Source organism: Suricata suricatta, chromosome 14 (assembly GCF_006229205.1).
Source record: "Suricata suricatta isolate VVHF042 chromosome 14, meerkat_22Aug2017_6uvM2_HiC, whole genome shotgun sequence".
NCBI lineage: Eukaryota > Metazoa > Chordata > Mammalia > Carnivora > Herpestidae > Suricata > Suricata suricatta.
This window is the reverse complement of record NC_043713.1, coordinates 64042333-64063140: the sequence shown is the minus strand read 5'-3', so window position 1 is coordinate 64063140 and position 20808 is coordinate 64042333. Positions and strand designations below refer to the sequence as shown.

The following is a 20808-nucleotide window of genomic DNA, read 5'->3' as shown; positions in this document are numbered from 1 at the left end:
GGAAAAACTCCCATCTGGTTGTCCTTTTCCTGAATCCTGAACAACCTGAGGCTGTCAGGTCAGTGTCACACAAAACCCCCAACATAGAAACAACGCAAGCCTCTGGGTTCACCAGAGTTTGTCTGATGGCACCAAGGACTTCTCCACAACACTGATTTTTGAGGTCCCACCACGGGATTTCATAAGCCAAAGGCCTCTGTTTCATCAGGCAAAGGACCATGAAGAAGATCTACTGGAGGGAAAAAGACACAGACTAAATGAAAAGACAGGCCATCAAAATGCTGATGTGTGAAGGGTGTGTGTGTGTGTGTGTGTGTACCTGCAGGTGTGCGCATGAGGCATGTGTAGACAAAGAGAGAAATTGTACGTACATAGGGTTTTGTGATCAATGTAAGCCTCTCATTTGAAGAGAGCCGAAGGCCCTCAAGAAGGCAGTTGGATAAGGGCAGGTAACTTGATTGCATACAAATGATTAAGGCATTCTAAGTTCATTTTAGAAAAGACAGATTTCCAGAGGTGGCCCAGGCAAACTCAAATAACTAGCATCCAACTCCTCATGTAGCGCCGAAGAACTCAGTTTAGAAAGAAGAGAAAACCAATGACACATGTGCCCAGCTATTTGCAAGCGTTCCAAGCGTCAGTCACTTCTAACATCATTGCACTGGTCACAGCGGGATCCAGAGCTCGTGGGGAGCCTGCATGGGGACAGTGGCTCCTGACCCACTGTGACGGTCAGGTCTTCAGTGGAGAGGTGAGGCTCTCCAGTCCATTTCAGGGGTGGGGGTGTGGACTTTGTACATCCTAATCACCAAGGAATTAAATGGATTTTTATTTCCAACCAAGGTGTGGGAAGATAGGCAAAAGATCTCCAGATTAATCTCAGGTTCAAGTGTTTTTCTTTCCTGTTAGGTATGTCGGGCTAAAGCATGGGAAAGTTTTGCATGGTGGGTATCAATATTCTCATTGAACTGAGCAGGTGAATTCCTACTGTGAAGGGGCCCCTTCTGTCAGGGTCAGAACATGAGGAGTGTATAAAGAGGATCTATTGACCTGGAAAGCCATCGCATCAAGATTGTTTTAAAACATCAACTGGATCTTGGAAAGGAAAAAAAAAAAAAGAAAGGAAGGGAAAAGGAAAGGGAAAAATGCCCAAAGCAGCCATTCCTAGAAGCATTCCACACAATGCCCCAGAGAACTGATTGCCTACTAACTTGTGGGATGAAAAGAACTACAAATTATTACCAAGAGGGTCAGACCTCTAGAACCAGATGCAGTGAGACTTCCAGATGTAAAAGGTTGGGTGGATAACGGTCCAAAAACTGCCCATCAGTAGCCAAAGTTCAACCAACAGAACTGGGGGTGGGTGGGAAGGGGGCTTCAGTCCCTGTCCGTGGTGCTGAACCACAACTGCTCTCCAGGGCCCAGATGTTTGGTTTAACCTGAAGAAACAGGATTGCTCTTCCCCCGACTCCCACCCCTAAGAGAAGGAAGAGACGGTAAAGGGTGACAGGGGAGGAAGAAGAGATGGGGAGACCAATGGAGACTCTTGGAGACGTGGCCAGGGAGAAGGAAGGTATGTTTTGACACTGTTTGCAAATAATGGATTTATCAAGAAAGATGTTCACATCTTGGGAGTCAGTGGGTCAGGGTGCATGTGCCCCTCCCTTCCATATGCAGCCTTAGGAGACTCAGCCCTGGCACCCCTCAGCAGTCACAGGGCGCCCTGTGAATGGCCCAGGCAAGGTTGGCACAAAGTTTATGGCAACTGGGATGTTTGCTGGAGCCTTCAGAGATGGAAGAGGCTGGTGTTGAGAATTTCTAAAAAGAAACAAGTGTAGACAGTGCCTACGATCCCCAGGGGTCCTGGAGATTCCTGGGAATGAGCTTGGAGCTAGCAAGAAAAAAAAGAGGCAAGGCGAACCTCATACTTTCTCACTTAGCATCCAGCACTTTCGTCCAGAGGAGAGTTTCAGCCAGACCCTCACTTCCTGCGTTTGGACCTAAAATAAGCACTTGGTCAGGTGGAGCTGGGTGGGGGGGGGGGGGGGGGGGGGGGGGGGGGGGGGAGAGGCGGAGTGGTAGAAGGAAGAGGTGAGAGGAAACAACGGAACCCCATTCGTGCATTTGTTCAAAGGCCTGTTTGGAATGGTTCTTCCGCCCCGGCAGCCCGAGGCGTGTTCCAAACGGCTGGAGAAAAAGATTCTCAGGGCAGGTCTGATGTCTGAGTGGGAAGGCACTGCCATCTGGGGTGTCGTTTATGAACACTTGAGGCCAAGGGACAAAGGTCACTCCACAGAAATCAGAGCTCAGATGGAAAGAAACCAAGAAGACTGGTATACAAGGATGACAATCCGAATCTGTTTACAAAGCACAGATAGGGACAGGATAACCTGAGATGACCGATTATGTCAAGCAAACTCTTCACACATCTTTCCTTCTGCTCTTTAACATAAAAAAGCATACGTACATATCAAATTTCAAAGAAAATTGGCTGAATTATTGCTTTAAGGCCTTCTAAAGCAAACACAAAAGGACAGAACACAGCCCCACTGAAAGGATTAATACACTTGAAAGGTGGGTATGTTTAAAAAATTGGAACTGCTGATTCTTTGAGAGGGAGGGAGACAGAACTCGCAAAAAAGCAATCAAAACCCCAACCCCGTAACACTGCCTTGGACCACAGCTCCAGCAGGGACGACGGTTTCTTCTTCCTCGGAAATATGCTCTTGAAAGAGACCTGCCCAGGGGTCGGAGGACGAAGTCCTTTCACAATGCAGGTGATTTTCCAGAACCCAGGGAGACGGTCCAGCCTCAAACCCCCCTGGAGCGGTGTCCAAAGTGGGTAGAAATGCACATTTTTTATGGAAAACACAAAACACCAACAGTTGGACAGTTCCGGGCAGCCTTGTTTCGTTCTCAGCCTGAAGTGCTGTCTGGAGAGACGTGCAAGTGCTGGAGGACGGCGGGCCTTCCCGCCCTGACCCGGGGCGAGCGCCCCGGACACGCTGTCCGCCGGCTGGGGGTCACCAGGTGGGTCACCATGTGCAGCAGCGTGGCCTCGTCCTCGGGTTCTGACAGTTAAGGCTTCTGTTCATTGACGTGGCAGTGTCCCCTGTCTGGAGAGGAAGGGACAGTCCTGAGGTCAGCAAGGGGGACACATGACCCTGTGTGTCTCTGCCATTAAGCCGTAAAACCTTTTCTGGGTATTCCCCAAGACGGCCATCCCCACAAGCCGCAGGTCAGGAAAGAGGGCTTTTTTCTTTTTGAGGAGTGGGGTGAGAAAGGTGGCAGGGGGTCAGATCCAGTGGAACAAATGTGAAATTCAGGGTCAAGTGAGGGTTCCAGCCTCAGTTTCCTCACATGGGATTCTATAAGTTTAACTGAGATATGACATGTATGGCACTAAACAGAAAATAAACCCAGGCTCTAATTCCTGATCCAAAACTGAGCACAGATTTAGATGGGACTTAGGATCTGGGGGGCGTTTATTATACACACATATATGCATGCATATATATACTATGTAGCACACATGTATATAATGGAGCGCCCCACAGGATGCCTGCAGTGCGATGTAAAGACATCCATGCATGTCAGGTTTTGCCACTAAGGAGCTGATGAAAATGCCTTGTTGCCTGTGTTTTCTGGCTTTGAGGTTTGTGGGTAAGGGGCTGGCGGGTCTCCTGTGCTACTTGCGTCACAGGGGACTTTTAAGGAGCATGAACCACCCTCTCCTACACCTAGGACTAACCACCAGCACTTTGGTGCATCTTCACAGAGCCCTAGGGACCACTTGGCAACATGGGCACTATTAGTCCATTTTACAGACTGGGAAACTGAAGGTTGAGATCTGAAGTCATTTGGGACCTACCCTGAGGCATTTCCAATCATTTGACTTTTTTAATCGTTTTTTTTTTTTCAGACTAATTTTTAATTATGCAGGCTGTATATGAATGGAAAGATTGGGGATTAAGCTAGTCCCTGATGTCTCGCCGTTCCACTTTATGAAAGCGTTTCGAGATGCAGTGAGAAGAGCATGAGCCCAGAGCCCAAGTTATCTGGCTCCTCCACCAGGCTGTCCACCTGGGTTTTCTCTCCTAAGAGGAAACAGATCATCACCACCCTCTTTATAGGGACGCAGAACACCTGCACCCATTTTCCCTTTTCTCTCCTAGGATTCAAATGCCTCCAGCCCTTTGCCTTCTGGCTTAGGTTCCTCACTCTGCAGACCGCAGGCCCTGTCCGTGTTCCCCCCACTGAGCCCCTTCATACCTGCTCAAGCTTGGTTCTCATACAGGCTTTGCCTCTTCTTGGATTTCAGCTCCTTTAACCACTGGGGAGAGTGCTCTTCCGACCTGAAACCACAGAGCCACTGAGATTCAAGTCTGAGCCTCCCTGCAGGCGGGGCTGTGAGGTACCCAACTCCGCATCCTCCGTGCCGAGGCAACACTGAGCCAGGCACTCGCAGGGAGGAAAGGAGCCTGGGGTGATGTGACAGAAGAGCAGGAAACAGGAATCAAGCGCCAGCGACGAGGAGCGTTGGATAGATTGTGGCCCACCTGTTCTGGGATATAATCTGCACGGTGAGGTCGGGTTGCCACAGAGTCATTTCCGTCCCTCCATCCATTTGTCACCCAGGCATGCCTCCACCCTTCTAGCTCTCCACCCATGAAAATGTCTGTGACGCTTGTTTCTATGTGTCAACCTGGCTAGACCACAGGACCTAGATATTTGATTAACCATTTTTCTAGATGGTTCTGTGAAGGTATTTAAGACAAAAGTAATATTTAAATCAGTAGACCTTGAGTAAAGCAGATTACTATCCATATTATAGGTGGGCCTCATACAATCAGTTGAAGACCTTAACAGAAAAAGGCTGAACTCCCCACAATTCTGTTAATAGACTGCTCTGGGGACTCAAACTACAACATTGCTTCTTCCCTGAGTCTCTGGCCTGCTGGCCTGCCCTGCGGATTTAGATCTTGCCAGCACCCACAACCGTGTGAGCCAGTGTTTCTTAAAATAAGTATCACTCTCTCTCTCTCCCTCCCTCTATTTCTCTCCCCTTCTTTCTCCCTTTCCCTCCCCACCTTCCTCTCTCGCTCTCTCCCGGTCTCTTCCTACTCTGTGTGTGTATGTGTATATATACATCCTATTGGTTCTATTTCTTTGGAAGACACTAATACATTGCCCATAAGACACTGATAGATGCCTTATGTTTGCCAAATAATAACAAATGATTGTTTGGAAGAGATTAAGATTTGTTTTAACTTTTTTTAAGAACACACACTCAGAAAAGTACTCCAACCACAAGTGTGTAGGCCGATGGCATTTCTCTGAGTGAATACCTCTGAGCCAGGTCAAGAGTGCCACTTCTCAGCATTTTACTGTTTACTTTCTTCATGTACTTGGCCGCGTTCTCCGAATTGCTTGTAATGAGAACGTACCATTTTAACAAACACAATAAAGGAAGTCATCATTCTTTGAAATTTTTTTCAAGAAAAAGATTGTGTTTATGAAGATGGTTTAATGGCCTTGGGAAAACGGTCACGTGAAACGTGTTCCCGGGAAAATGAGCTGCGCACACGCGCTGTAATCTCAGCTACCCTTACAAATTCAGATGGAAGGAGAGATGCCCTAGATCACACTGGTGGTCTTGGGGGAGGCGGGGTCGAATCATGGGAGGTTTTATTTTCTGCTTTATATTCTTTTTATGTTTTCCAAAATTTCTATGGTTTATAACCAAACCCAAGTACTCCCAAGACCGGACCTATGCTGTTCTCAGGGACTGTCCCTGACCCCAAAACCCCGGGGCGGGGGGTGGGGGTAAGGTTGGAAAACTTGCTGACCCAGAAAGGAGGGGGAGGGGTCTGTGAGGAAGGAGAGGCCCCCGGGGGCAGACAGGGCTCCGGGGTACCCCAACCAAGCCTTGCCTGATGGTGGAGGCACAAGACCAGGCCTCCACGGGTACCTCTGAGACCCTAGTCTGGGGGTCCTCCAGCCCTAGAGCAATGCTGGAGCCTTCCGCTGACCCCAGGGCAGCCCTGCAATTCTCGTGTCCCCAGGGCATAAGAGGCACCGTCTCAGCTGTGGCCTGTTTCTCTCTCAACCTCTTATCTTCTGCTTCCCACAGCCCACTCCATGCTCTAATAATAAGCACTGCCTGCAGCTCCCCGTGATATCATGCCTCCAGGCCTCTGCACGTGCTGTGACCTCAGCCTGGGGCCCCCTCATGCTGCCATCTTTGTCTATCATGACTTGGCTCAGGCAACTCCTTCTCCTGGAAGCCTTTCTCTGCACGCTTCTTCTTCAAGTCTGGGTTACGAGTCCTTCTGCTAGCACGGGGGTCAAATAAAGAGCCAGACAGTAAGTAGTTTTGACCCTGTGGGTCATGCCGTGACTGTTAACAACAAGTCAGTTCTGCAGCTGCAAACAGGAGAGCAGCTGTGGACAATACAGAGAGGAGCATGTGTGGCCGTGTGCCGATAAAGCTTTACTTACAAAAGCAGACAGGGGGCGGAATTTGGCCCCTGGACTCTGGATTGTCAACCCCTGCCCTATCATAGCGCTTACTACATTACAGTGTCAGTGTGACAATCCTGAACTTGCATATGTCAGCCCATGAGAAGAATCCCACTACCTTTGCTGAGCACATTTGCAAGCCAGCGGCCAGTGCAGAAGGGCTCTGCACACACTTCCCCATTCCGTCCTCATACCACCCTGGAAGGTCAGAATGGTGAGTCAACCCACTTTACAGATGTGGAGACTGAGGCCCAGAGAGGCCCAGTAACTTTCCTAGGCCATGCAGCTCCCAAGCTGCACCTCTGGGATGAAGCCCGGAGGTGTGACATGTGTGATCTGACCGCCCTTGGAGCGTGCTCCGTAACCTCCGCCCCCAGCTGCTGAAGCCCCTGGTCTGGGAGCCCCCCCCGGGTGGGAGAGGGGCAGGGGCTGGGCTGTGCTGTCTCTGTGTCGTGTGGCTCGAGGCAGGGTGTTTGATGTAAGTTGATATCGTCAGCCTGGCTGTGCCCTACTATCCATCTTCCAGGGTCTCCCCACTTCTCCTGAGACAAGGCCCTGCCCTGGAGGTAAGAGGAGGGAGGATGCCTCAGTTTCCCCATCAGTCTGGAAAAGGCTGGACTAGGTCAGTAGTCTTCCCACAACAGAGCCCTGGACTTCCGTGTGGGATGTGGAGGGAGGAGGGAAAGAGTGAGGCCAGCAGCCCTGACTCTTGGTCCTCTACCCCCACCTCGGTGTGTTTTTATTTGTATTTATTTTTCTAAGTGTTTACTTACTTTTGAGAGACAGAGTGGGTGGAAGAGGGGCAGAGAGAGAGAGGAAGGGAGAGAATCCACAGCAGGCTCTGAGCGGTCAGCGCAGAGCCTGACGTGGGGTTTGAACCCACGAACTGTGAGATCATGACCTGAGCTGAAACCAAGAGTCGGGTGCTTCACCGACTGAGCCCCCGGGGGGTTTAGACATCAGGCTGCCAAGAGTTCGAGTGATCCAAGTTCTGCTTCTAAAGGGAGAAAACAGTTGAAACCCCCTTTCCGGTCAGCGTTAAGCACTGTCCCCCAGAAGTGCATCCCGGGTCCAGGCTGGGGGGCTTCACCCCAGGACCCCTCACCTGTCGTCCTTCTCCAGGCTGGAGGGCAGCACGCGACTGCCCAGCTGGAAGGGGGACTTGGGGGTCTTGGGCTGTGGGGTCCGGCCTGGGGTCTCGCTGGGGCTGTCCGCCTCTGGCCTCTTGTGCAGCTGAACCTGGGGAGAGAAGGGAGCCAAGCCCGTAACTGCCTCTGGTCTGGGGAAGGGTCCCATCTGATGGTGCCATCTGATGACGCTGCTGACAACGGCGCCCCCACATCTGAACTGGACCCAGGCGGGAGACCCAGCCTGACCTTGGAGGCTAGGAGACATCGGAGGCCAGGCGTGTGGTCCATGCCGCCGCCTTGACCCCTAGGACCAAGGGACCACCATCCAAACCCCACACAGGCACGCTGTCTTTGATGGAAAAGTCACCGTCTGTATGTTGTCAGGACAGAATGTTTTAGCTGCCATAAATTTCCGAGAACCCAGGGGTGGAGGCAATGGCCTCCTCTGAAGAGGACATTCGGCTCTGCTGAGCGTCTTGGTCCTGTGTCCACATGAGTAAAACGAGGTTTTCACTATCAGATTCCCACAGTTAGAAAGCAGGGTGGCTTTTCACCCATTTCTGGAGGGCCGGGCTGGGGACGGGGTGACAGGATGGTGCACACCCGCCCTCGGGGGTCCAGGACTGTGACAGCGGCAGGGAACAGCTGTCTCCGAGGCAACGCTGCTGTCCGCCTCCCAGCTCTGTGCACTGGGCACCCACCATTTGGACTCTTGCAGGCCTCACATATATGACACACATTAGCCGAATTCCAAGGCAGCGGCTGGCTTTCCCCATTTTTGGGGGGAGTATCCTAAAGGTCAGAGGTCCAGCAGTTTGCCGAGATCCACAGTTTTCAAGAACTGGCGTTGGCCCTGGCTCTGCCCACCCCCACCCCCAACCCCAAGGCTCCTTCCAGAATGGGCCTGGCAGCCTGCGCCCATGGTGGCTGACTGCCGAGCGTGGCCCGGGGCCGAGCGTGACTGGAGAGGCGTGGCTGCCACGAGGCTGGAGGAGCTCGTGCCAAGCAAAGCAAACAAAGCCCAAGAGGCTCATCTTCACAGCACGCAGGGGACCCGAGCTGTGTCCAGGGACCTAATGACGGGCCTCGGGAGCTAACGCGGGGTGTCCCGCCGGGAAGCCCGGGGCCTTCCGATGCCTGCAATGTTAGGGCACCCTGTAAGACAGCATTTGCTCCAACGCTGGCAAATGAGCCAGAAAACGTCTGGCCCCACACAGGGGCTGCAAGGCATTCTGGGTTTGACGGCCTATAAAATCAATCACAGGGACAAGTGTGCATCTGCCGATCACTGGCTCCTTGTTCTTGCAAAAAATGACACGGACTGTGGTCGCGTGAGGGACCCCCGGGAAGCCACGCAAGGCATGCACGGGAGCTCCCTGTTCTGTTTTTGCAACTTGTGAGTCAAACTGTTTGACAAATGGAGAGGAAGGAAGGGAGAGAGGGAGGGAGGGAAAGAAACACGGGACCCGTTCTCTTTGCTGCCAGGGCTGAGGGTGGTTCTAGGGTGAAGCGTGGTACCTTCAGCATGGCCGGGTCCATGCCTGGGAACACGGGCATCCTCTGGGCGTGGCCAGTGGGGGTCCGCTCAGCCCTGTATGGCTTCTCTTCCTCCTCATCGGACTCTTCCCTCCTGGAGGATTTCTCTTCTGTTGCAAAGAAAAGAGCAGGAGGTCACTGGCGGCCAGCAGGTCCCCCGCACACAGTCCCTCACACCGGCCGGGTACAGAACGGATCACTGGCCCATTGTCCAGATGAGGACAAACTCAGGTGCCTCATCACCGACAATACAGTATGACACGTGCTGTCCTGGGAGGAGAAGGCACAGACAGACCCACCCCCTGGCTCCCGGCTCCTTTCAAGTCAGGGAAAGAGAAGGAAGTCTTTGGTGGAGGAAAGGACACCGAGATGCTTTCAGACGCTTTCAGCCAGCAATGCGTGGGGCTTGCGCTCTTCAAAGACAGGGTGGGGGGCTCCGTGTGCCTCATGGAAGGCCCACCCAGAGCTGGACCAGGGAGCTGCTTCCCTTCCCCCCAGCCTTCCTGTCAGGGACTTAACCGCATCACCGTGCTGCAGCCTCATAGGAGACACTTTGGGGGATGTGGACGGCTTGTCCCCACTCATCTAGGAGTGAGGATCGAGGGGCATTAGCCTCCGGGGCTCGGGCTTGAAAGCAGTGAGGAGTGCAGGGAGAGTGTGGGGAGGAAGCAGGCAAGGTCTGCTCCCCTGGACCCCCCCAGGCCATGCGGGGAGCTGGGTGGGCTCAGAAGGCATACCCCCAGGCCCTCCCCAGCCCCAGGCTGGTTCCCCAAGACTGCTGTGTTCTAGCTGGGGGGTACAGGTGCGCCTCTGTCCCCACACTGGCTTTTCTTTTTTAATGTTTATTTATTTTGAGAGAAAGAGAGTGTGTGCACACGAGTCAGGGAGGGGCAGAGAGAGGGAAACACAGAATCCCAAGGGCGCTCTGCACTGTCAGTGTAGAACCCCGTGCAGGGCTTGATCTCACGAACTGAACCGTGAGATCAGGATCTGGGCTGAAATCAAGAGTGGGATGCTTACTGGACCACGTCACCCAGGTGCCCCGCCCACACTGGTTTGTATTTGCTCCAGGCTGTTCGGTGGGATCTGGCTCAGAAAGCCCAGGAAAGTGTGAGAAAGAAGTCTTATTCAAGTCCTATTCCTTACTCACTCACATGAGGTAGGAGAAGGAGGGACCACCCTCCAAGCATTTCTTTAAGGCATCTGGTCAGATGCTAGGCCCCTCACTCAGCTCTGAGCCTGGTCTGACACCCCACTGTTGGCCATGGGTGAACCCCAAGGGGACAAAGGTCCTGCAACAGCATTTGGGGGACTAATGGCTGTGTCTTTGTAGAGTGGGAAGGTCACCTGCTATGGCTAATTCCTACTGGCTCTTTAAGATTCAATTCACAGGATTCAGCCAAGTAAGTCCTTAGAGGAAAATGTGTAGCCTTAATAATTAGAGGGGCGCCTGGGTGGCTCCGTCAGTTAAGCATCCAACTTCGGCTCAGGTCATGATCTCACAGATCATGGGTTCAAGCTCCGTGTCAGGCTCTGTGCTGACACCTCAGAGACTGGAGCCTGCTTCAGATTTTGTATCTCTCTCTCTGGCCCTCCCCTACTCGGTCTCTGTCTCTCTCTCAAAATAAATAATAAACATTAAAGATAAGAATAATTTATTAGAAACAAAAAAGGCCGTTGATAAACAGAACTGATCTGTCCACTCGAGAATCTGCACAAAGACCAGCAAGTCTTTAAAGACCTAAAGAAGTCGGAGTAAATTTAATAAGGGTAAAGGCAGAAACAGTAAAATCCTATTAAGTTGTGTCTCTGTTCTTTGCAACCTTGGAGCCCTAATTAATATGCCATCCCGAGAAAAGCCCTTTTCACCTGGTTTCTAACAAGGTCTGTTGAATAGGAGAGCACAGTTTCCTCTGTCACTGTGTTCTGATGTGCTGCAGCCTACAAGGGCAGGAAGTTCTGCTCAGTGTCTAACCCAGGTCTATCCTGCTGTTCAACGTGATCTCTGGGGAGAGGGGAGGGCAGGCCATACCCGTTGAGTCCTTGAACATCCACCCATTGTCAGCCTCCTCCTCCAAAGGAGACCCGCTCTCCGACTGGCTGACTCGGCTGCGCCGGAGCGAGTGGGAGCTGGGCGCCCGGCGGCGGCTTCTCTTGCTCAGCTGCACCCGGGTCTTCAGGGCACTTGAGTCGAGGACTGAGGTTTGCTTTGGGAGCAGCAGGGAGGGGGAAGGAGAAAAGCAAGAAAGCCATTCACTGAGGGCACACTGGCGGGAGGTGTGCTGGCCTCCTCGATGCACGAGTTGCTGTTTAGGGGCTAAATTTCTCCATGAAACAGCACGGAGGCTGCTTGCAAGAACCAAACGAACTCTGAATGCGCCAGCACGGTGCCTGCCCCCTAGTGGACAGGAGTGAAAATGCCTTTTCCCTCCTAGTGAAGTCACGGAGCATGTAAGCTAGAGCAGCGCTCAGTATACAGCAGGAGCCTGATAAATGTTTGCTGCACGTTGAATGAATAACCGAATACATCATCTCACTAAATCCTTGTCGGACCCTTATCCATGCAGGGTGCGTGAGCTGAGGCATTCTGTGTGTGTTCCCTGCTTTGTTCACACTAACTCAGGGTGCGGGGAGGGGCGGGCAGGGCAATGCACCTGCTCCAAGCACTGGTTAGCAAGCGTCACACTCTGAGCGGATGCAGGCAGAGGGTCAGTGATGCCTCCCAAGGTGATTACTTCCCACAGGGAAAGGGCAGGGGATGCAGACCGCCAAGGTGGACCCAGCAGGATGATGGGGAGCCACTCATTGCGGGACCACCTGGGGGGATGGTGGTGAAGCAGTCAGAGCTCTGTGTTCAAATCCCACTCGGTTCAGATCTTGGCTGTGTGTCCTTGAGCGGCAGACTTTCCCTCTCTGAGCCTGGGTGTCCCTCTTTGTAGAAAGGGGATGTCCCAATAGTATCTGTGTCCTCCCGTGGCTGGGAGACTCGGGAGCTCAGGTGTGGAAAGTCCTGGTTTCGCACAGTGTCTGAGGGGCTCGCACCGGCCAGCGCAGGCGCTTGCCTGAAACACTGGGTTCTCCCGCTCAGGTCTACTTTGAGGAATGCCATCACCCAAGGCCTTTTCAGATGAGCGATGGCGGCTCATTTCAGTGAATCACTTCCCACAGCTGGAAGCGGCAGCTGCCACATGGGGAAGGGAGGTGGGAGCTGCTATCTGCTGCGGCTTCTGGAAGGGGTCACAATGGGGTCCCTTGGTGGGACCTGATGGGGCCGGGGGAAGGAGGGGAGAGCTGGAAGTCACGGAGCCGGTTGTTCAGACTCTGAGGCAGGGGCGGGGAGGGGAGGGAACTACGGCGAGGGGCAGATGGCTGTTTTCCCAGGGCTGCTCTCACAGCCCCCGGCTGGGGCAGGGACCGGATGCCTTAGTGCCCCGCCTTCTACCTCCAAACAGCCCCATGGGAGACCTGGGTCATGCTGGGCAGGGCATGGAGAGCTCAGCGTGTGTCCAACAAGCCGCTGGCCCTGTGCTTGGGGACACCTGCCCTTGAGCCACTCAGTGGACACTTCAGTTCCCTAACCTGCAAAATGGGGCAGCAAGTTTTGCCTCTTAGGATTACTGACATGTGAGCAGTCCAGGGAGCGACACGCAGGGACCAGGGGCTGCTGACAATGCTGTTGATATTTATAGTGGCCACTGCTTAGTGATCTAGAAGGTAAGTCCAAAGGATTGGACATCATACGAACATGCAAGTTCCAGCAATGCTTGGTGCACAGCTTGAGCTCGGTAAATGTTTGTTGAATGAATAACTGAACCCATCACCTAACTGAATGCTTTAGTCCATGTTTCTATAGGGGGTTGGCCCAACGGAAACTGAACTTGTGTCTTTCCCTGTCTCTGCCCTTCCTTATTCAGAGGTGCCATTAAGAGACCCTGCCCATACTTAGGAGGGGACATTCCCTCTGAGCATCCAGAGGAAGACCTTTCTTCCAAAGCAGTGGGGTTCCTTCTCTGGGGAGAATCTGGGCAGCCATCCCTAAGAGCGTGGGCCAAGACAGCAGCTTGCTTTGAGATTTTGCATCATTTAGATGATGCATCCACAGGAGGGTGGGCAGGTTAGCCCTCATGTCAGAGAAGGAGAAAGGAGAATGTGCCTGACCCCCGCGGGGATGCGGGTCCCGCAGAAGGAAAGAAGCTGGTGTGGAAGGGGCTGGAGCAGGGTGCCGTTGGGCCTGGGTGGCTGGTATCTGGGCGACTGGCTCTGCTCGGGCCATGAAGAGCTGAGTTCTAGGGGCTTCCCGTGGGGACCCGCACGAGGGCCATCTTTGCCCGAGGGGGCTCCCCTTCCTGGAACTGCTCCTACATATTTACAGAGAGACTGGGACCCTCAGCACCAGAGACGCGGCCCCCCAAGCAAGACTTTGGTGGGGACACCCAGCAGAACGGGTCTGAGCAAACTCCAGACGCCGCATGCTGGACCGGCAACCCTCAGGCAGACCCCCTCAGACGTCCTGCTGACCTAGCGTATGGGCTACGATCAGTTGTGAGGTGAACACACGTGATCGCATCTGAGGTCACGGAGCCCACTGTGCTGGCTATCGGCGGAGGGGGAAGTCAAGGCTCAGAGAGGTGAAGACATTTGCGGGGTATGACAGGTCCTGACTACACCACAGACATCAGTCCCATCTCAAAGATGGTGCCCTCTGCACCTGCCCCCGGGGTCCCTGGCACACACATTCTACCCCCCGGGAGGGGCAACTGGCTGGAAGATGCCCGAATGACTCTTCCCAACGCATGCGCCCAGTTGCTGACTCACATCAATGAAGGAGAAGTCGTCCACACTCCTTGCAGGGCAGGTGTCCGGCGCGGGCAGCCCCTCCGTCCCGTCGGTGGACTCCAAGTCAGTGCTGGACTGGTCCACGCTGGTGCTCCGCTGGTCCCTGGAGCCGCTGTGCTGGTCCCCGGCTGAGGTGGCCTCCGTTTGGGAAGAGAGCGAGGACAGGCGGCTGCCGGGCAGCTGTTTCCGCGCCGACACGGCACTGCTGTCTGGGGACGGGGACTCGGGGCCCAGACTACGAGAGAGGAGGGGAGGGAGACGTCACTGCGCCGGTGGCGTCAGAGAACTGAGCTGTAGGGAGGGAGGCGGCAGACACCAGGCTCGGGCTGGGCTTTCTATGCCAGGAGACAAGACACCGAGCCTCCCTGTGGGATGACCTTCCCGGGCACTGCCAGGCAGATCCAGCTAGAGCACCTGCACAGGTGTGGAACGGAAAGGGTTGGTCTTGTCCCGCTCAAGACCCTCCGACCCTGTACGGGGCAGGAGTGCGGGAGCCACTCGTCACACGTGGCTGCTGGGCCATCGCCATGTGGCGCGTGTGAGCCCAGAGTATAAAGTACACACCGGATTCCCAACACTTTGGATTAAAAAAAATGAGGGAGAAGGTAAAATGCTGATTACACATTGAAATGATAACATTTCAGATCTAGAGTCAATAAACTATTGTTAGTTCAGTTGTTAAGATTAATTTCCACCTGGTTTCTTTTTTACTCTTTCAATGTGGCCGATGGAATGCCTCGGATCACCCATGCCTCACATTTGCAGCTCGCGCTGTATTTCTGCTGGATGAGCGCTGATGTCGATAAAAATCACCGGCAGTTGCTCTTGGAAGAGTGGGAGGTGGAATGTTCTGCATAGTTCCGTTCATTCGTTCACACATGTGATCAAGATTTACTGAGCACTTACTATGTGCCGGGCACTATGCTAAAAAGTGAGTCCCTGAGTCCTCTCCCCAATCCCGTGAAGGGGACCCTGTAATCTTGCAGCCACCACAATGTCATCAGGTGGGATTAGCCTCAGGAAATGAAATATTAACCCCACTAAAGGTGAAGAAACCAAGGCACAGAGATGTGAAGCAGCATGCCCAAAGGGCTGGAGCAGACTCCGGGATCCATGCCATTGACCCCTCTCCTACTTCTGGAATTTCTGCCCATGCTTAGATAGCTGGGACCACATGACACAGAAATTTATAAATCAGTGAAGCCCCCAAAATTAAGCCAGTAAATTTAAAAGGTTCCCCGCTTCATTCAAAAGACACCAAAGTCAAGAGCACAGGAGAGCTACCCCTGGGAAGGGCAGGCAGGCAGCGGGACACGACCCTGGAAGCTGCCCGAGCTACACCCCTGCGCAGAATGTGTGACCCCAGGGGCACAGCCATGCTCTGTCAGCCCTGGGATGATATTACTCAGAATGGGCAGGATGTTGGGGTATGGGGTGGGACTGAAGAGAATCCGGAACCACGAGGGAAATACCACAAATGAGGCAGCAGATGGCGCTGTTGCTCAGGGTTGGGGGCCCAGCGGCTGCGGGACCGAGGGGGCTCTGCAGTGCCTCTGGGGGACAGAAGGGGGCGCCCACCCACAGACGAGAACAGGCCTCCCGAGGTCACACAGTGAGAGGCAAAACGGAGACACAGGCTTCTGGACTCACAGTCCCGAGGGTTCTTGCAGGAGATTTAAGTGGACTCCAGTGCCAGGTAAGTAGACTCATTAACAAAACACATTTTACGGGTTAGGGGGGAAAAGGCTTTTACGGGAACTAGAAGAAACCTCTGCTTCCCTTTTTCATCTTCGTACCCATTTACTTTTCTTTTTTTTAATGTTTATTTATTTTGTGACAGAGCATGGAGGAAGGTCAGAGAGAAAAGGAGAGAGAGAAAGAATCCCAAGCAGGTTCTGAGCTGTCAGCGCAGAGCCCGATGTGGGGCTGGAACTCACAAACTGTGAGACCATGACCTGAGCTGACCGACTGAGCCACCCAGGTGCCCCCCCACATACCCACTTTTCATTCCATCCACATCCATGCAACTTTAACATCGAGGGCTGGGGGGCACTGCCCAGTGGAAGGTTGCGACCTCCCAGCGGAGAGGGCAGGGGAGCAGGTGGAGAGCTGGGGCTCCGCCCTCCCTACCCCTGGCCAGACCCCCCGCAGGCGAGATCCCAGGCACACAGTGACACAGCTGGAAGAGGGCCACGCCGCTGTCACCCCAGGTCTCTCTGACTTTAAAAGACCATGCGAGGGGCACTTGGGTGGCTCAGCTGGTTGAGTGTCCGACTTCAGCTCAGGTCATGATCCCATAGCTCGTGGGTTTGAGTCCCGCGTCGGGCTCTGTGCTGACAGCTCAGAGCCCAGAACCTGCTTCAGATTCTGTGTCTCCCTCTCTCTCTGCCCCTCTCCTGCTTGCAGTCTGTCTGTTCATGCAACGCTGGCTGTGGTCACATGACCACGGGATCCTGTGGCCCCTGGCGAGGGAAGACGTGAGCTGAGAACACGGCCCTGTCCACCCCATGTGCTCGATCCTGCCCGAGAGAGAGAAGAAATGTTGTCGGTTTAGAACATGGACCAGGTGCCGTCAACAGGTCCTCCGACATGTGCCGGGGAATCTGCTCATTGCTGTGCAGACGCCCCTCCCAGCGCCCCCGTGGTGGGCGGCCTCGGCCTTCACCTCCCAAGGTGGGGCGGCAGGATCAGATGTGAACACGTTTACAGTGCGTGGACCGGCTGCTCAATAAACCCGGCTGCTGTTAGAAGCGTCGCTCCCTTCCGCAGAGGAGCAGGGACGTGAAGCCCGGAAACGGTAAGTCCGTTCCCCGGAGCCGCACAGCCAGTGGGGGCAGAGCCGGAGCTGAGCGCCGCCTGCCTCTGGGGTCCGCGCTGTCCTTGGTAAGCCGAAGGCGGCCGCCACAGTCGTCACCAGGCAGACCTCTGAGGGCCCTCCAAGCCACGAACTGGGGCGATATTCTCGCTCTCAAAAAATATACTACAAAAATTTTTTAAAGAAACAGGGAGGGGCGCCTGGGTGGCTCAGTCGGTTAAGCCTCCGACTTCGGCTCAGGTCAGATCTCACGTTCGTGGGTTCGAGCCCCGCGTCAGGCTCTGTGCTGACAGCTAGCTCAGAACCTGGAGCCTGTTTCCGGTTCTGTGTCTCCTTCTCTCTCTGCGCCTCCCCCTCTCATGCTCTGTCTCTCTCTGTATCAAAAATAAATAAAACATTAAAAAAATTAAAAAAAAAAAAAGAAAGAAACAGGGAGCCTCGGTGGCTGTCAGTTAAGCATGCGACTCTCGATTTCGGCTCAGGTCATGGTCTCAGGCTCTGCGCAGACAGTGCTTTGCCTGCTTGGCATTCTCTCTCGTCCTCTCTCTGCCCCTCCCCCTTGCCCTCTCTCTCTTAAAAAATAAATAAACTAAAAGAAAGTTTAATCGGGGCAATATTAAACGCAGACATCGCTTATTAAACGACATGTATAGTACTGTTCCTCTGTTTGTAAGCACACACAGATAGAGTGACAAAAGTCTAGACAGACATCTAAAAAAGGCACAAATGCCCTCATTCATGATCTGTGTGCTGGGATCACAGGTGGTTTCCATGGTGTTTGTAATTTCACTGTGGTGTAACACACATAACAGAACATTTTCCATCAGTGACGTTTTGCACACTGTGCCACCGTCACCACGATGGAATTGTGGGGCGTCTTCATTCCCCCAAAGGGAAGCCTGGTACTTGTGAAGCAGTCACCCCTCCCTACTGACCCCCAGCCCCGGGCAACTAACCTCCTTTCCATCTCTGTGGATTCACCTAATCTTCACATTTCTTATATTATTTTAAAATAATTCGTGCTTTTCTGTATTTTCTTTTTTACAACAGGAATGGATTACTCTTGTGCTCACGGACAAAGCAGATTCCAGAAATACAGAAGTGAGGGTGCAGGGGGCCACACGGCCTTCCAGCCAGACGCCCCAGATGCCCTACCTCTCCCCGCTCTGCCGCTGGTCTGTCCAAGTCCCATACTGGCTGTCAGCCTCCTGCACCAGGGTGTCGGTGTCCTTGGCTTCGGGGGGCCGCCTGGAGAAACACTGCTTCAGCTGGTCCTGCAGGGACAACCGGAGGAGATTTCTATCAGGGGGAGAAAATGCCCAGAACCTGGTCCCCAGCTGACACAGATCACGGCCATGGCCCCCGGCTCAAACCCGCCCAGCTCCCTACTGTGCTCAGCGGCGGGTCCAGATGTCTGGGGTGGGCATTAGGGTGACCAGCTGTCCCAATGCGCCCAGGGCGTCACAGGATGCAGGCTGTCAGTGCTGAAGGCAAGCACACTGGGATGAAGGTGTCACCCTCCCCAGCCCGCAGGGCACCAGGCTGCCCGTCCTCGGGGCCCTCTCTCTGCCTGGCATTGTGGGCGGGACAATCTTCTCAACGTCTTCAGTCTCCCAGGACTTGGCCACCTGGTGGCGACACTCCCTCACCTGTCCCCCGCCCCCAGGTTCCCACCGCCACTGGCTTCAGCATCATCCAGTACGGCATGCATGGATCATTTAACTGTGCCCAGTTTGCACACCACCCCGCGGAACGGCAATTCCATGGCAGTCTTTATTACAATCCCCGTTTTGCAGATGAGAACACTGAGGCTCACACAGGTGAAGTGACATGCCCCAAATCAAACAGCCCGGGCATGGTGGAGTGGACCTCAAACCCTGGCTGGAGGCTGGGACCCCACATCTAAGCTGATAACCACCGCAGCGCACGCAGCCTGGATCCCTGGGTGGTCAGTACCTACTCAGTTGCAATCTCTGCCCTTGGCCGGGGCACCTGGAAGGAATGCTGGCATACGGTGGGCAGCCCCAGACCTCCACTAAGTGATCGAGCTGCTGGCTTCCCCCACTTTGTCCACTTTGGCAAGTAAAAGCTCCTTCCCCACACAACAACCTTCGATGGCTCCTTCTTGTCCTCCAGCTGCAGTCCAACACCTCTTGTAACTGAGCCCCGTGCCATCTCCCACCCAGGGCCAAACAAACCCTTCCTCCCCCCGTCCCTGACTCCTCTCCGGGTCCCATGCAAGCCTCCCACATCCAGCCTCTGTGGTTTTGCTTGTACCCCTCCGTCCTCCTGCCCACCCTCCTCAGCCAAAGCCATCAAAACCCACAGTGACCTCTCTCCTCCTGCTGAGCCCTTCCTGCCTACGCTGGGCTCACTGTGGTACCAGGTGAAGGTCGACATAGAAGGTATTTACTCAAGAGATATCTACTGAGCACCAACTATATGCCAGGCCTCAGGGAACCTCAGGAGGTGGGGGGCCCAGCACAGCAGACGCAGCCCCCAAGATGCTGTGGCCCAGCTGATGCGCTTTTCAAGGTCAAGATGCCCCATCATCTGTGTTTACAGTCTGCGCCTTTGTGGACCATCCTTGGCAGAACAAGCTCATAGGGTCCAGGAGAATGAACATGTGCCCAGGTACTCGCTTATTAGCTGTATGACCTCAGGGTTTCCCCCTGGGCCACAGAGAAGCTACGAGCGTCCAGTCAGGACATGGTCGCCACTCTAAGGGCACGATGCCAAGGACAGGACCCGTGTGACAGCTCCTAGTCCAGGGCCGGACACTCAGGAAATGTCCAGTCCATGCCCACCTCCTTCCCCGTTCTCTTCGTCTCCCCTTTCGGGGACACTCGTGTCCCCCATGATGCTAAGCGGATGCTGTGGGCGGGGGAGTTGCAAGAGCGGGGATTCAGAAGAAAGCCTGAGTCACCGCACAGACGGCCACACTCAAAGACCCTACCAACAGCTGATGTCCCAACGGCCCCGAGGCCACTGCCCTCAGCACACTCTTCTTTAACAAGCTAACAAAGTAATACATGTGCATGTGCGTATAAAAGATTTAGAAATGATAGGAAAGTGCAAAGAGAAACACCCATCACCCACTGACAATATTCTGGCAGAATCCTATCCGGAATTTCCCCTGGGCCAAGTCATCCACATCCTCACCCTTTTTTTTTTTAAGTTTATTTGTTTATTTTGAGAGAGAAAGTATGTGTGTGCGTGGGAGAGGCAGAAAGAGAGGAAGAGAGAGAAAGAATCCCAAGGAGGCTCTACATGGTAAGTGCAGAGCCCGACAGGGGACTCGATCCCACAAACTGCAAGATCATGATCAGAGGCAAGTTCAAGAGTTGGACGCTTAACCCCCAGAGCCACCCAGGCGCCCCATCCACGTCGTCATCTTTAATGGCTGAAGACTCCACGGACCGACTCAACACCGTTCATTACCAATCCCCAAGGGTTGGGCATTCAGATCGCTGAATGTTTTTCCCTGTTATAATCAACAACGTGACGAATGTCCTCGAGGCTAAAGTGACACATCAGAAGAAATTCCTAAGTATAGAATCACCAGGTCAAGGGGTGGTGTATTTTAAGGCTTTGACTTCTGATGCGTGAGCCAGTCTCGGCACCCTCTGCCCGGCCTCCAGGCCCGTGGGGTGTGGGGGCAGGGGGGCAGCATGTGGGGATGGGGGTGGCTGGACACACGCTTTAGGGATGAAGTCAGTTCCCGCTCGGGGAAACTTGGGACTTTTTGCCTTCAAAGATCACCTGATGTTCTCAGATGCCCTGCACCCTGAACAGAATTCTCCCTGGGGCCCCGGAATGGCCATCGCCATCTGAGCGCATGCCCAGCTGCTCACTGGTTTTCAAAGATGTAACAGAATCAGGCATTCCCTAACTTAATCCCCTCCAAAGGCCAGACTAAGAAGCCAGAGGCGGGGCCCTAGGGGTTGCTGCTGGTGGACTTGACATCGA

General features: G+C 53.9%; 1 protein-coding gene across 1 annotated transcript in view; it reads right to left on the bottom strand.

Moving 5' to 3' along the window:
• Positions 1–2344: 2344 nt before the first annotated feature.
• Positions 2345–20808, bottom strand: part of KIAA1671 (KIAA1671 ortholog) — a 186189-nt gene continuing 167725 nt past the window's right edge. The window contains exons 7-13 of the mRNA XM_029922102.1: positions 17995–18113; positions 14004–14259; positions 11221–11395; positions 9171–9298; positions 7628–7761; positions 4273–4355; positions 2345–3116 (exon numbers count right to left, since the gene is read on the bottom strand). Of these exons, the coding sequence (XP_029777962.1) occupies positions 4277–4355; positions 7628–7761; positions 9171–9298; positions 11221–11395; positions 14004–14259; positions 17995–18113 (891 nt within the window). The 3' untranslated portion in view covers positions 2345–3116; positions 4273–4276. The remainder of the gene's footprint in view (positions 3117–4272; positions 4356–7627; positions 7762–9170; positions 9299–11220; positions 11396–14003; positions 14260–17994; positions 18114–20808) is intronic.